At 32.9% G+C, this 14,819-nt stretch overlaps 1 protein-coding gene across 2 annotated transcripts; it reads right to left on the bottom strand.

Annotated features, from left to right (window-relative positions):
• Positions 1-5,143: 5,143 nt before the first annotated feature.
• Positions 5,144-14,044, bottom strand: LOC110684347 (casein kinase 1-like protein 2). Of its 2 annotated transcripts, XM_021860796.1 has the most exons (15): positions 13,376-14,044; positions 13,216-13,256; positions 11,565-11,634; positions 11,299-11,447; positions 11,097-11,192; positions 10,903-10,973; positions 8,966-9,027; positions 8,764-8,827; positions 8,599-8,683; positions 8,395-8,521; positions 8,206-8,288; positions 8,061-8,115; positions 7,367-7,488; positions 5,411-5,735; positions 5,144-5,281 (listed from the first exon to the last, which is right to left on the bottom strand). In XM_021860796.1, exons 1-14 carry the CDS (start codon positions 13,449-13,451, stop codon positions 5,454-5,456), a joined length of 1,383 nt encoding a protein of 460 aa, XP_021716488.1. In that variant the 5' UTR covers positions 13,452-14,044; the 3' UTR covers positions 5,144-5,281; positions 5,411-5,453. The 2 variants fall into 2 exon arrangements, with proteins under 2 accessions (XP_021716488.1, XP_021716487.1); XM_021860795.1 differs by having other exon boundaries at positions 5,144-5,735; positions 13,376-14,043.
• Positions 14,045-14,819: the final 775 nt, after the last annotated feature.

Raw genomic sequence — 14,819 nt, 5'->3', positions numbered from 1 at the left:
TACGTGAAAATATTTGTATCCCAATTATCACCATAAAAGGAAGTTGTAGAAATTTGACTTTTTGCTACCAACTTAGATAGTTCAAATGTAACCTTCTCGTCAACAAAACTAGACAAATATACACTTTTGTGCTCCATAATTTCTTTTTCTTCTACTAGTTGTTCATGAGATTGCTCTAAAATTGGATTTGTAAGATTATCACTCGGTAAAGATACAATCTTTTCCTCGTATATAGCCTCAACAATTGGTTGCTCTAGTTTCTCTTTCTCATAAGACATATCTTGTACACCACATCTCACGTCACGAATTTGAAAACGAGCATCAATTATATCCAAACATTCATTCATTTTCTTGATTTCCATCATAAATGCTTCAAACCAACTTTTATTTTCCATGTTTATGTGGATGAGAAAACACACAAAACCAGTCCAGAAATTGATCGAAAGTACGAGGACCAAAACCCAATGAAAACACCTCGAAAAATTCTGAAATTTTTTATACTGCTAGCCCTATATGTCTAAAAGACTCGAACGAAAATTCAGCAAAAAATTCCTAGCCAAGTGATTGCAGTTTATTTTTTCCTCAACACTGCCAGATTAATTCGATTTTTGACCAGTTGTAAAGAACGAACTCAGTTTAATAGCTAGTCTACTTGAAAATTTTTCAAATTTTGCAGGTGAAAACAAGACAAAAAATTAACCAATTTGAAAAAAAGAATCCCCTCAAAATCTTTAGAAACGAAGGAGAACCAAGTCGATCAATATGACATTCGAAACTGAGTTTTTTGACACAAATTGTCAAACTCGTCCCTCGTCATCCCAGCAGCCACACCAATTTGATATGAATTTTGATGGATATAACCTTCAATCGCAGTTGAAAGGTTTGGAATCTTGAGTCTCGGTCAAGAAACGCTAAGCAACACGAGCTTAAAACCTAAACTAGGCCAAGAATACACAAGCACAAGCTTACGTAAAACTTTATAAATTTCAAATCAATCCTACTTTTCGTTAAACACCATCACGTATTTATAAGCTAAATAATTAGCCTAAAAATCGGTAAAATAAATTCTAATCTAACTAGGAAACTAATTCTAACTTGTAAAGATAATATTTTGCAAATATGATCTTTAAAGTTAAGCTTATCTTATACTAACCGAATTAAACTAACAAAAATATCCTAATAAATTCGGTCATCTAATAATAAACTAAAAATAACAATAAAAATAATTATAATAACAATATTGATGCCTTGGAACCGCATCAGTATGTATGTGGTATGAATTATATAATGTTTTGGCAAAATCCACACATTTATAGACAGATAAAGTGTTTAAATATTACTCCTTACACTTGGAATATTATAAGTCCAAACTTTGGTAACTTTACTTTAATATCTTGGCATCAATTCTTACTTTGGTTTCAAGGTTATTTTTCTAATCAGATGCTATAACAGTCTCATCATGAACAACATTTCTTACAACAGGAAATATGGTATTGATGAGATCACAAGTAAATGTTTTTCTTCACCCGTATTTTTAGGGTTAAACATTCTACTACCTTCGTTAATTATCATGTGCAACTTTAAAACTTTTTATATCTCGTAAATAGTATCCCAAAATTGCAAATAAAAATTATTGAAAGTAGTACAAATAAATGTTTAGATTAAATTAAGTGTCTTCACCTTTAGAATTGAAAATAATTACTAATCACTTAGCTTTATAGTATAACTAGTTTTGTGCCCGTGCGATGCCCGGGTTGTTTATTAAATTTAAAGATATATTTTAATCTATATGTCAAATTTTAAAACATATCATTGATACAAAATTAGTTAGGAATTGACGTGTTTTTGTGACGATTTAAACTTGTAGACATGTAATGACAAATAATAATAATATTGGTGAAATTTTTTTTTTTTGACCTTGTCTGAAATGACTCGTGACCGGACCTGATTGACAGATCTACACACATTAATAAAATTATATTAGATTGTGAAGTATATTATTTTAATTGATTAGAATATATTATAAACCATGGATGTGGTACATTTTTGAACTAATTCCTTCGCTCCAAAAAAATATTATGATACAAAAAATAAATTTATATGATAATTTATGACAATTATAATCTAATTTTTTTTTAATAAAATTATAATTCAATTTGTACATATGAAATATTGGTAATTTATCAAAAATAAAACTCTAAATAAACAATTTTATCCTAAAATTCTATCCAAATTTGATTAAAAATAAAATTCTAAACTACCTTTTTTATCCTACAAATTGAATTATATATAATTCTATCCTACGTGGCACGACACTTGGCGAAAAGTTGGAACGCCAATTGTCGTTGTCTCGTCGCCTGGCTAAAAGTTTAGCTTTATATATTAGTTATATGATTAACATTTATATACAAGTAATTAAACCCAATTATATCAAACAAACTTAGGTCATATTTAGTTCATCTTAAATTATTTCTAGAAAAATATACTTGAATTTTGAATTAGTTTAAATAGGGGTTAATGAGTTCATATAAGCTCACATAAGCTAAATTCATTGAACAAAATAAATAATTGAAAATTAGTTGAGAGCTAATAGGTTTCCCAAATTCAATAAAATTTACACCACTCCCCTTTCCCCATTATTATAGTTATACCACTCTTTTTCTTCGTTCTCCCTCAATTTTTTAAATAAGTGCATCACTTTATTAAATAATAGTCATACACAAATTATCTTCCTACATTCCAAAAAGTCAATAAAAATGAAAAGGGCTACATATAAGCATTAAATTTACACTTGAAAATCGTAAAAAGTTAAGAAATCATGAATATATAAACACTAATTACACTGATTTACGCGTGTTTATGTCATGAATTCCTAATTTTATACAAGTTCCAAGAGTATATTTAATGCTTATATATAGCCCTTAGGGCTACATACAACATTACCCTAAGTATTTTATACTTTCTCCGTTTCTTTTTAGCTGACACGTTTCTTTAGTCACGTTTTTCAATGCACAAATTCAATCGTTAATATCTTTATTATCGATAAGAAAACATTATAAAAAGTTGATATTTTGAAAATATATACAGTGACAAATCTAACAGGACCCCACATGGCTATATTTTTCATTACGTATAAATCATAAAATACTAACAAAGGGAAGTGTGTGAATAGTGGCATAGTGCTAAAGTCAAAACATTAACTAAAAAAACGGAGGTAGTATAAGTTTGGAAATTGCAAAGTTTAATTTGTTGGATCAACCCTAACTTACCCTATTACATTATTATTTTTTGAAAAAAAAAAATTAATTCAATATTGTTTATATTTGATAGATTGGTTATTATATTATTTTGTGTCGTTTAGCCATTAAGGACGTATTCAGCGGTAGCTTTTTAATAGTTTTTAGTGTTTGACCAACTAATGAATGGTTGGAGTAGTGTTTAGTGACGGAGGTAGCTTTTATCCTTAAAAATATTAGCCTTTGAAGATTAGCAGTAATTGTCGAAAATTTAATATACATTTTAAGAATATATATATATATATATATATATATATATATATATATATATATATATATATATATATATATATATATATATATATATAACATCTAGTCAATTACTATTTTACCGAACATTCATGTTTTAATTACTACGTATCTATATTCGCAATAAATGAGCAACTTATTGTTTGTTAAAACAAAATTATTAACAGCTAAATCAAAACTAATCGTTACAACTATATTTTGCCGAACACGTCCTAAATGAAAACTTTTAATTACTTGTAGTCTTGAAGTATAGGTGTTAAAAAAAAAAATTAAAAAAAATCTCAGCATATCACATGTATAAATTATTCCTTTCTAACTTTTATAAAGCATCTCAATATTATTGTAATATTCGTGAAACAGAAAAGTTTTGCTTGCTTATGTGATTATTCTAGTCTTAAAGGACAACTTCATTATTTGCTTGTTGTTTGGGTCCAATTTAGTCCAATTGGGCCTAGTCATTAAATGATCCAATTAAAAGCCCAAGGTCAAGGTTCATCTCTCCAATTGTGCTAAAGTCAAAGATCAGTCCTCAAGGCAAGCCAATTGGGCTAAGGCCCAACTTCTCCATATATGCAAAGGTATAAAAGCCATCAATATTACATTTGTACATTCATTCAAGAAAAGCCTCAAGCAATTAATTCTCTTGCATAGTGTTCTCATTCTACACATTGTACTAACTTTAGCATCGGAGGGGCCTTCTTCGGCAACACCCCCGAGGCTAGTTTACGTGTGTTTACTGTGCAGGAAACCTTCGGCCCAACATCACTTGGACCGAATCCAGTCTTCTCCACTTCATCGGACCTTCGACAAGATCCCATTGTTTTCATCCGAAACACTTGTTAATGTGCACATTGAAGTTTGAATCAAAAGGCAAAGGATCAAACCAGAGGACGTGCAAGATGATAAACGAATCCAACAAAAAAATGCTTTTATTGCCAAGTGAAAGAGAAAGGGAAGAGAGGGAAAAAAAAGGAAGAGGGGAGGGAGAAGGTGATGTTACATTTTCCCTCCAAAACTTTCCAACATTGGAAGAATTTTGGTTTACTAAAGAGAAGGGAAAATGAATCCGTCCAATTCCCTTCACTCTTGTCAAAAGGTATCCATAAAAAAGAGGATGAATTCCTTCTTTTCTCTTCTCTTTGTTCCCTCCAATTCTCTCTATCCAAACAAATGTAAGAGAGGAGATGGAAAACACTTCACAATAGCAGAGAGCAATAGCTAATGTCAATCCGAAAGTATTCGACTAAAGGAGCTTGGTAGTAATTTATTTGTTGTCTTACATAGTGATTTAATTAAAAAAATACGTACTTCGTACAAAACCATCATACTCCGTATTAATTTCGTTACTTTAATAAAAAAAACCTGGACATTAAATTAATTAAATAAGAGATAAAGTTGGGGAGGTTGAAGAGAAGTAAATGAGGGTGAAGAAAAATCGTGGAAAATAATAGGAAAAGACGAGGTGAGTGCCACTACAATATTCTTGGACGAAATCTGTGAAGTGATGACAAAATCATTTTTTTTTTTTTTTTTTTGAAAAGATGACAAAACCAAAAAGGAGAGAAAAAAAAATTAAAACCAAAAAAAAATCCCAAGCATGAAAATGATTTGACCAAGACGTAAATATTCTGCATTCCACCTCAATTAAAGGGGACTATTAAAACTTCCTTACAGGTGCTTCCACAGTACTTACCTCTTCTGGTTTCATGCCTTCAATTTTCTGGCTTTCGCCTGTCCTAAAAAATTTAAAAAACAATAAGAGGGAAAGAAAAAGAACAGCCAGCAGAACCTAAATTTAAAAGTGGGGGGAAAAAAGAAAGAAAAACACTTATGGTCCATAAAACAGACTGATATTTGAGATTTACATTGGGGAAAGTGACGTCTAAAAAAGCTTTGTGCAGATACTTGTTACTGCAGCCTCTCTTCGTTGCTAACATTAAGGCCCTCGATTTTCTTGATGGTAGATTCAAGATTTTGTTCATTTGACGCTACCCTGGCAGAAAATGAACGAGGATGCTCTGATGACACAAATGGAGATATACGGTGCCCACTTGAAACTTTCTGAAGAGTAGGATCCCCAGAACCAGGGCGAGTGGCATCCGCATCACTCCCAGCAAACACTGCATCCCGACTACTTGACCCTGCAGCACGCCTTGCTGATGTGCTTGTTCTCACAGCAGAGCTAGAAAGCTGCCAAGGAGACCAAGAAAAGCAATAAGGTCAATGAAAAATTTTGACGGCTAGGATCCAAGTACAGAAGACTGAACTTAGTAAGATCATGAAGGTATCTTTGCATTATACTGTATTTATAAGACCCCCAACAATGAAGAAAACAGTGCAACACTTACAATGAGCCAAACCATAGTTCAAATTGTCTATAATAACTTCTTTCCCCAAAAAAAAAAAAAAAAAAAAAAAAAAAAAAAAAAAAAAAAAAAAAAACCTTGGTAGTAAGGGTGCAATGGTGCATGCGCAGAACATTGAGCCAGACATAATTTAAATTGGTGCACAATAGTTTTATATAATTCTTTTTATTCTTTGAGAGGTGGGAGGTAGTTTAAGAAAATTTATTTTAAGTACACCCTGCATTATACTGGATGTCTTTCTTTCCATTTCCATATTATGTTTTAGGACTCGAGTGTTGAGTATCAAACTTAGAATAGGATCTAACATCATTAAATGAAAATTCTGGACTTAAGAAGACATGGAAACACAGTTACATGTCCAAAATAATGACATGGACATAATGACAACATATATACTTTCATTTGTCATTGGTAACAAGTTAAGCACCATGCCACCTCCCTTTTTTTCCCCATCTCTACCGGATCCCAAATTACTTAGTTGATTTCTATAATTGGCTTGCTAAACAATAGCAGCTCTTAAGTAGCACTTCATGACAATCATTTTGAAATGAAGGTATTACCATCTATATAAGAAAACATAATAAGAAATTGGATTCTGTATACTGTAACGCATAACATGCATTTGGTTTGCAGTTTTTCTCATGTCTAATCGCACACTTTGCACAACCCACACAGAAATCCCCAATATCAGTTGATGGAAACTAATGAACCTGCCCCCAAGTTTGGAATCAAAACACTGTGCTACGCAGAGGAAGTTAGATCGCAAACTCGTAAAGAGAAATGCAACTTCTTCATTGGCTATACCAGAGAAAAGGAGGAAATGAGGAAAGTTCTAGAGAGCTTGTTAACTGTTGCAGGAGTTTTGGATTGTTACTGCTCAAGCTGTGAATTCTTTTAATCCATAATATCTCACTTCTGCCTCTTGTATTTTCATGGAAGATGGATAAACCTTTAGCCTCTACATTATAACTAACTCCAGGTTGTCTCTTGACCTTAACTTCGACCTCCCTGAAATTGTCTTCTATTTTTTCTTTTCCAAATTTTTTCTTACTAATAAAGTTAACTTCTCTTTCTCTAGGACATTCTACATCACCCTACTAAAAACAATCACAAATGTGTGCCCAAACCTAACAAAAAAATATTTTGTGAACAAAGTGAGTTTAATGTCTTTCCGCTTTACTGGTCATTAATTAAAGATTTAACATTAGGATATACTGCATATGACTAGTTTAACAAAATCCAGCAGGAAAAGTCTTCCACTAACCCAGTACATGGATATGTATTACTAATCAAGTTCTCAACGTTTATCAGCTGATTCATGCTCACAGCTAGCAGTAGTCAAATACTTAATAATCTAATTACAAGGTTCGGGAATCAATTTAAAAGCATGACATGTAGGAACCATCCCCAACTTGTATAAGTGGCAAGATATATACAGAAAAAAAAATACCATACCATGGGTTCTTTGGCTGCAGCCGGATCATTTCCAACAGGACTTTTCTGCTTAGGCAAACTCGGCATTCTCCTACGTGCTGAGTCTGCAGAAAGCCAGTTAGAAGGTCTACCTTCCTCAGCACCTACAACAAAATACTTTCATCAGCTTTGCTCAATAGAAGTTGTAGGTGCAATAAATTGAATGAAAAAGATACAACCATGCAAATTATAGAAATCTATATGGAGAACAATATGGTAACAATCCTAGACAAGTTTTGGAGGACAAGAGGAGTCAATTAGTAAATCATACAGAAAGCATTTGAAGCCTAAAATTGTTTACTCAGGAAAGAAATTTTACAAAAGGACAATAGGAAGCAACAGAACTGGGATGCAACCCATTTATCAGGATTGGATCCTCAGAAGTATTCTACTCGGATTTTTATTGTAGCTAGATCTATAGATATTTCTTTTGTTGGTGACTTTCTTGTACTCTATTTCTCTCTTCCTCTAATTGAGCACTTTTATATCCAGGAAAAAAAAAGTTATAAAACACAGTGGTAATATAAAAATGGTAAAATTTCATATTTAAAAAAAAATAAAAAAAAAAACTCAGCAAAAACATAAATGTATAGTTGTATAAAAGTTTTTGGAGGACGCATGGAATAGTGGGTGAATTGAAGCATTTAATAAAGAAGGTAATATTGTAGAAAGGTACCAGGTTGTCTGTCACTAGCGCCATGAAGCAACCCAGAGCTTGGTCCAGCAGCACCCTGATACAGTCATTAAACAGATACATAAATCATCAACACTAAAGCCGTAGTGTTAAAATTTTAAAATAGTCTAAGACCAATTTCACTCACAAGGGCGCGTGGAGGGGGAGCAACAATCTGAGATTGCTGATACTTCAGAATAGTCCAATCAAAGACATAATCAAACTGAAATCCTGAACCAAAGTAATACCACAATAAAAATCAAGGCAACCTAAAGGGAAGCGAAATACCCATCAACAAATATATAATAATAAGAATAAATAGACAAATCTTATATACCTTCACGAATAAAGAGGTCACGAAAGATCCTTTTCAGATAGGCATAATCTGGCTTATCATCAAACCGCAGTGAACGGCAATAATGGAAGTAGGATGCAAATTCTGTTGGATAACCTCGACATAGAGCCTGATAGACATTGGTAATTAGCAGACCAATATATTACTTCAAACCATAGAAAAGGCTTCTAGAAGAGACAAAATTACCTCAATAGATGTCGAGACCTTTTTCTCACTAATTTTTTCATACTTCTGTTTCTTGGTCCCCGCTTTCAGCCCCTGCCAGGGGAGACTACAAGAAATATAGACTCAATACCAATAAAATAAAAAGAAAGGGCAAAAGTGTAAAATTTGAACACAACCAGTGCTCACCTTCCTCTTAAAAAATACATAAGAACATAACCCAGTGATTCTAAGTCATCCCTCCGGCTTTGTTCTGAACATCAAAATTGCTTGTAGCATTAAAAATAGCCACTTAAATGCAATTTACTTTTAACAGCCATTATAGATGAGACTATGGAAGTGGGAGAATGAGTGGGGAATTATCAATAGACAATAGATTGGCAAACCATACCGATTCCTAAGTGAGTGTTCATGCTTGCATATCTAGCAGTCCCAGTCAAATTCTTGTTCTCCCTACAGCAAACAGACAAATATCACACATCATTTTTTAAGATGAGTGTTTGGTAAATCACTTCAGCATCAACTTTTTTCTAGGAGAGGGGTGAGGGGAGGATGGGGGGGAAGAGGGACGTGAGAGGGAGGCAGGACAAAGAAACAACTGCAACATCAAAAGGAAGAAAGAAAAAAACACAACGAAAACTTAATCTAAGAATTTGAGGAAAATTACAACACTAAATGTAGGCAGCCACCTATCCACATCATCTACAGCAAGTGCAGTCGAGGGTATATGGCTCGAACACAATGTCAATTCTGTCAGAGGAATGTGATGCATGAATAAAAGAGTGTTTCTTAGGGTAAGCTTGGATCACGGGTTATGCATTAGGGAGGTAGTAAAAAAAATAAACCTAAGGAAATGGAGAGCAGAGGTGGTGATTAATGGGATGGAGTGGGCCATGGGGGTAAAGGAAATGAGGTAGTGCTGGTATGAGGAAGAAGATAGGTTGATAAGACTTATTATCCTCAAAATGAGAGTAATATTACCCACCATCACGGCATCACCCTAGGATAGCTATTAATATTACCATCCATATGAGGCTAATAAACACCCCCCCCCCTCTTTTCTTCCCACCAGAAGACACTTCCATTACTTCATCCCCTCACAAGTCACAACCACCTCTTCTCACCTTCATTCTCTTTTATTATTGATCCCTTAATGCATTACCTTCAATCTAAGCATGCCCTTATGGTGAGAAAAATTAGATAATCAGTTTTGTAATAAACAGGAAGATGAGATGAGAAAGAATCATTATGAATTTCAGATTGTTGTGATAATTCTCTTTGTTGGAGAGAATGTTTGCCTCACAAAAATTGATTATATCAATACAACCTTCCTCTATCTTCCCATTACATCATTTTTCCATTATTTTATTCTTCTTCTGAAAACCCTCTGTAATTTCTTAGTTCTCTTTTCTTCTTCTCTAATCATCCGGGCAAATTAGAAAAACATCTTGCATGATGAGGACTAATCCAAAAACTACAAATTAGCATGACAAATAACTATAAAAAGAACTTCCTATTGCTGTTGGCTCATCAAGAAAGCAATGTAGTACATATTTTTTTTAATTTGCCCTGACAAGCAATAATCAACAGGCATTTGCAGGGAAAATACACATTTTACTATAAGTCTATAACCAAGGCTTACCTAGTCATATTCGGTTCAATTTGCGTACACAGTGCATATACTATGTTAGAGTACTACACGTATATTTTGTCATTAGAGGACATGATATAACAGAAGAAGTTTGGAGTTGTTGGGGATAGTTTTGGTCAGATAACAGTTGTCAGAAAACAGGGGTTCTTTGCTTTCATATGTAGCATAAACAGAACGCACAAGCATACACACATATAACATGTGGTAGCTGATTTCATTGCCAAGCTTCATATATACATATATATGATATGATATAATCTAAAGTACTTCGTTATAACAAAGAAAAATAAAAGGTCGGGAAAATGAATTTGATCTAGCCAAATTTAAGACCAAGTCCACATACAAGTCTCAGACTACAATTATCTCTAGGTTAGACCAGCAACCACTTATGTTTCCCACTAACACAAACATTAGCCAAACACGATTCTTATTATAGACTAGTGGATGCATTCAGACATGTAGACAATTAGTTTATGATGAGAGCGTAAATAAATAACTAGATGATGAAGATGATGTTGGGAATAATGATGATGATATAATAAATGACGATGAAGATGTAGATGAAGGTAATGATGGAACAGCAGCAGCAACATATTTAGTACTTTAGTAGGCTAATGAATTCCGACACACAGGAACAACAATGAGTTGCAAAAGTAAACACAAAACTCATCACTCACCTGTAAGGAATATGTTGATGGGTTGTACTGTCTCTATACTTCTTTGCTAGACCAAAATCAATCATGTAAACCTGCATAAGGTTAGTGAATTATAGAGTTAATAATATTCCTAAGAGAAACTAACCCTTCCATTCCCCCACACCTCCCTGTCACACACGCACTCTTCTCTACAAATAACAATCACACAGTCACACCTGATTTGCACGTCGTCCTAATCCCATGAGGAAGTTGTCTGGCTTAATATCTCGATGCAAAAATGATTTAGAATGAACAAATTCAACTCGATTGATCTGAGGATGTCATATCACCACTAAGTAAATATTTTTGACACACAAAATAAATATCAACTAAATAACAAAATGTTTCTTAAAAAAACTAATTAACAAGATATAATACCATCTGATCAGCAAGCATAAGAACAGTCTTCAGTGAAAACTTCCTACTACAGAAATTGAATAAATCTTCTAAGCTGGGCCCAAGTAGATCTATGACTAAAACATTATAGTCTCCTTCAACACCAAACCATCTTACGTTAGGAATTCCAGCTGCCAACATCAGACAATATCAAAGTAAGACTAATATCAAAATGCGGGAAAATAATATATTGTTATATTCAGCTTTAGAATCAATTAAGTGTCGAGAATGGAAGATAAGTTCATTACTTCCTCCTTGCAGAATTTTGTACAATTTGGACTCATAAAGCAGTTGAGGATGCTTTGTTTTCACGTTTTCCTGAAAAGCATTAAATAATGTCAGAAAGAAAAAAATTGGAAGGCACAGTAGCAGAGGTTTCATTTATCAGGTAGAAGGCAATCATATCAGTATCATCAAACAGCAGCTAAATCACATGCAACCCAAGAAATGGAATAACTTAACCTGTTTCATGATTTCATCACATGGACCAACAAATAGACTGAAGCAACTGCAACATGTTATTTTCCTCACTCGTCTAAGACAATAGAACAACAAAATTGACCTTGAACTTTGAGACGATATGATTCAATCACAACACCAGATTGCAAAATAATTTCACGAATCTGCAAGCTAGTAACAAAATCCCAACTCTTTGTCGTAGGGGTTTAAGTAGTTAATAATCCATATTCAATTGCCTAAACTGAATGAAATGTTCAGTAGCTCCAATTTTTCAAAAATGAATTTATCCTTAAAGCTCCAACAGTTGCCAAATAAGAGCAATTAAGATGGGACTGGAACAACTGTTAACAGTGTATCACCTTCTAATGAAGCTTTATAACTACCAAGGCCAAATCAAGCACTGAAAAGGCTAACAGCATGATATGTGACACCTCTTTTGTATCAAGCTACTCATTGAATCGTAGGGTTACTGAGGAAATGCAGAACAAAAGGAAGTATGGCTCAATGGCTGTACATGAATGTAGATAGGCCTAAGGCCGCAAATCGTCAAGGATAGAAAAAATGCAAAGTCCCTACATACCATTAAAAAAAAAAAAAAAAAAAAAAAAAACACAAGTTCAGAGGTCCTTGTAGCTTTGCTGACATAAACACTGAATATCACAGAAAAGCCATCTAGAGCATTTAAGGTGCCCTCAATATATAAAAACTTTAAATTATAGTACTTCGCCTTTACTTCCTATGGTTTGGTTAATAACAGACATTTTAAGTACAATTAAATCGCAAAGAATATAGACACCAAGTGCAAGAGACTAAAAACACTAAAATTATGGAGTCAGCAACATAACTTAAAGACCCAGAAGAGCCCTATGAACATATTGTTTATTGTAATTACTCATTAACAGTAGAACATCTCAGAAAATTGGCCAGGAGATCTAAATATCAACAAACACAATTACATGGAAGCTGCAAAACCAAATCTTATCAATATTATACGGATTTACGACAAGAAAATAGGCAATAAGACAACCAGCCATTAACACCCCCCCCCCACCTCCCATAGACAATGCAACCCCAATAAGACACACAACTTTACTTCACAACTCAAACAGGAAAAGCAATCATTGATATTGACAAGTGATAACAAATACAACACAGCTAGAAGGCATCTAAGTATAATCAAAAACAAAATCAGCATTTGATACATCATGAACCGAAAATATCCACTATATAACACATATTCCACATCAAAAATAAACAATATGATATCACGGTATCTAGTAACATTAACATTACAAAGCTAATTGCTTTACCAATTCAACAAAGACCAAAAATCAATCAAATTAGTATATACTTCATATTAATAAATGAAGTTCCATTACAAAAGCTAAGACCAAAATAAAATACATGAAATCACATTAATATTAGTGAAGCAATACTCACAAGCTTGATTGCCACCTCCTCATTGGTTTGTACATTGGTACCTACACAGAAAGAATTTTAAAAAACAAAAAATCAAGAAAAATCACACAAAATAAAAATTAAAAAGCTGATAAATTAATAAAAAAAAAAATTAAGAGAATAATTATAATGAAGAACAAACCAAGGTAGATCTCTCCAAAGGAACCACTGCCGATCTTCCGACCAAGCCGAAACTTGTTACCAACTCGAGGTTCCATGTAAAATTGAATCAATATTCCAGGAAATTTTTCAAAAATTTTAAAAAAAAAATAAAGGAAAAATAATCAATCGACGAACAAACCCTAATTGGGTTTTTGTGTTTGGTTATGGAAATGAAGAGAAAATTGGAAGGTAACCCCCATTGAAAACAAAAGGGAATTACTTATTAAATAAATTAATACGGAGTAATTAATTTTTTTTTTAAAAAAAAAAGGGAAGGAATTAAATTCTGTATACTCCGTATTTTAATTCCCTTAATTTTCTCCCTCCCAAATTTTTCTTAAAATCGAAATTTTATTTTCCTCAGCCTAAAAAAAAATTAAGGGATGAATTTATTTATGAAATTGAAATGGAAAAGGGGGAAATTATGAGGAAAATCCAAAAAAAAAAAAACAAAAAAAAAAAAAAAATTGCAGAAAGAAAGTGGGGAAGAAGAGAGGAGAGAGAAAATGGTATCGCAGCTTCGATTTGATCCAACGAAGCCTTGCCGCTGTTGCGTTCAATAACAGCTCCTTTTCCTGTTTTTTTCCTTTTTCTTTTTTTTTTTCCTTTGGTTATAAAATTGAAGTATTTTACTCCTATTTTCTTCTTAAATCTTTAAAAACAATAATAAAAAAATTTAAAAAAAATGTGGGAATTATTCGGGTAGTTATATTTTGATTCGTTTATAGTATTTCACATAATTGGATTTTTTTTTGTAATTTGTTTATTTTTTTTACCAATTATCAATTTATCATTAACAAATCTACAAAAGTAGAGAATAAAATAAAAATCACAAGACTGAGAGGGAGAGACTTAGGATATGTTCGGCAAAATATAGCTGTGAAGGTAGCGGTAGGCTATAGCTGTGGAGGCTGTGGAGATAGTTGTGAGCTGTATAGGAAGTTGTTAGTTGTGAAGATAAATAATTCAGATACGAGGGTTCGGTAAAGTAGCAGTTGACTAGCTGTTACATATAAAAATCAACATTTTATTTTTAAAACTATAGATTAAATTTTCAACGTCTACCTCAAAAGCTACCTCTAATTTCAAAAACTAATCTTTCTAACTTTTCATAAAAGCTACCCCCACCACTAAAAGCTACTCTAACCACTATTTTGCCAACACATTCACATTTTTTTGTCAAGTAGTGATTTGACTTGGTCAAACCACTAAAATCTAGCGTCGAACACGCCCTTAAGTGGTTAGCTTTTCTCTTGATTCCAAGAAACTTTTTTTTTTAAAAAAAAAAAAAGTGAGATAATAAAATATGGGTACCGGTTGAAGATAGAAAAAAAAAATAATCAAAAACAGAACAATTCCAATGGTTGTAGCTAGGGAATTGATTGCAATTTCAATGATTCCCTAGCTACTAGCTTGACCATTGG

Source organism: Chenopodium quinoa, unplaced genomic scaffold (genome assembly GCF_001683475.1).
Source record: "Chenopodium quinoa cultivar QQ74 unplaced genomic scaffold, ASM168347v1, whole genome shotgun sequence".
Lineage (NCBI taxonomy): Eukaryota > Viridiplantae > Streptophyta > Magnoliopsida > Caryophyllales > Amaranthaceae > Chenopodium > Chenopodium quinoa.
The sequence above is the reverse complement of the archived record's forward strand: the minus strand, read 5'-3'. Positions and strand labels throughout refer to the sequence as shown.

Bases quoted from the DNA above. Each gene is read 5' to 3' on its own strand.
- LOC110684347 (XM_021860796.1), bottom strand. From the start codon at position 13,451: ATGGAACCTCGAGTTGGTAACAAGTTTCGGCTTGGTCGGAAGATCGGC. The intron at 11,193-11,298 runs GTATTATATCTT...TGACATCCTCAG, and splicing joins TTATGCTTGCTGATCAGATG to ATCAATCGAGTTGAATTTGT. The intron at 8,684-8,763 runs GTGAGCACTGGT...TATTTCTTGTAG, and splicing joins ATGTATTTTTTAAGAGGAAG to TCTCCCCTGGCAGGGGCTGA.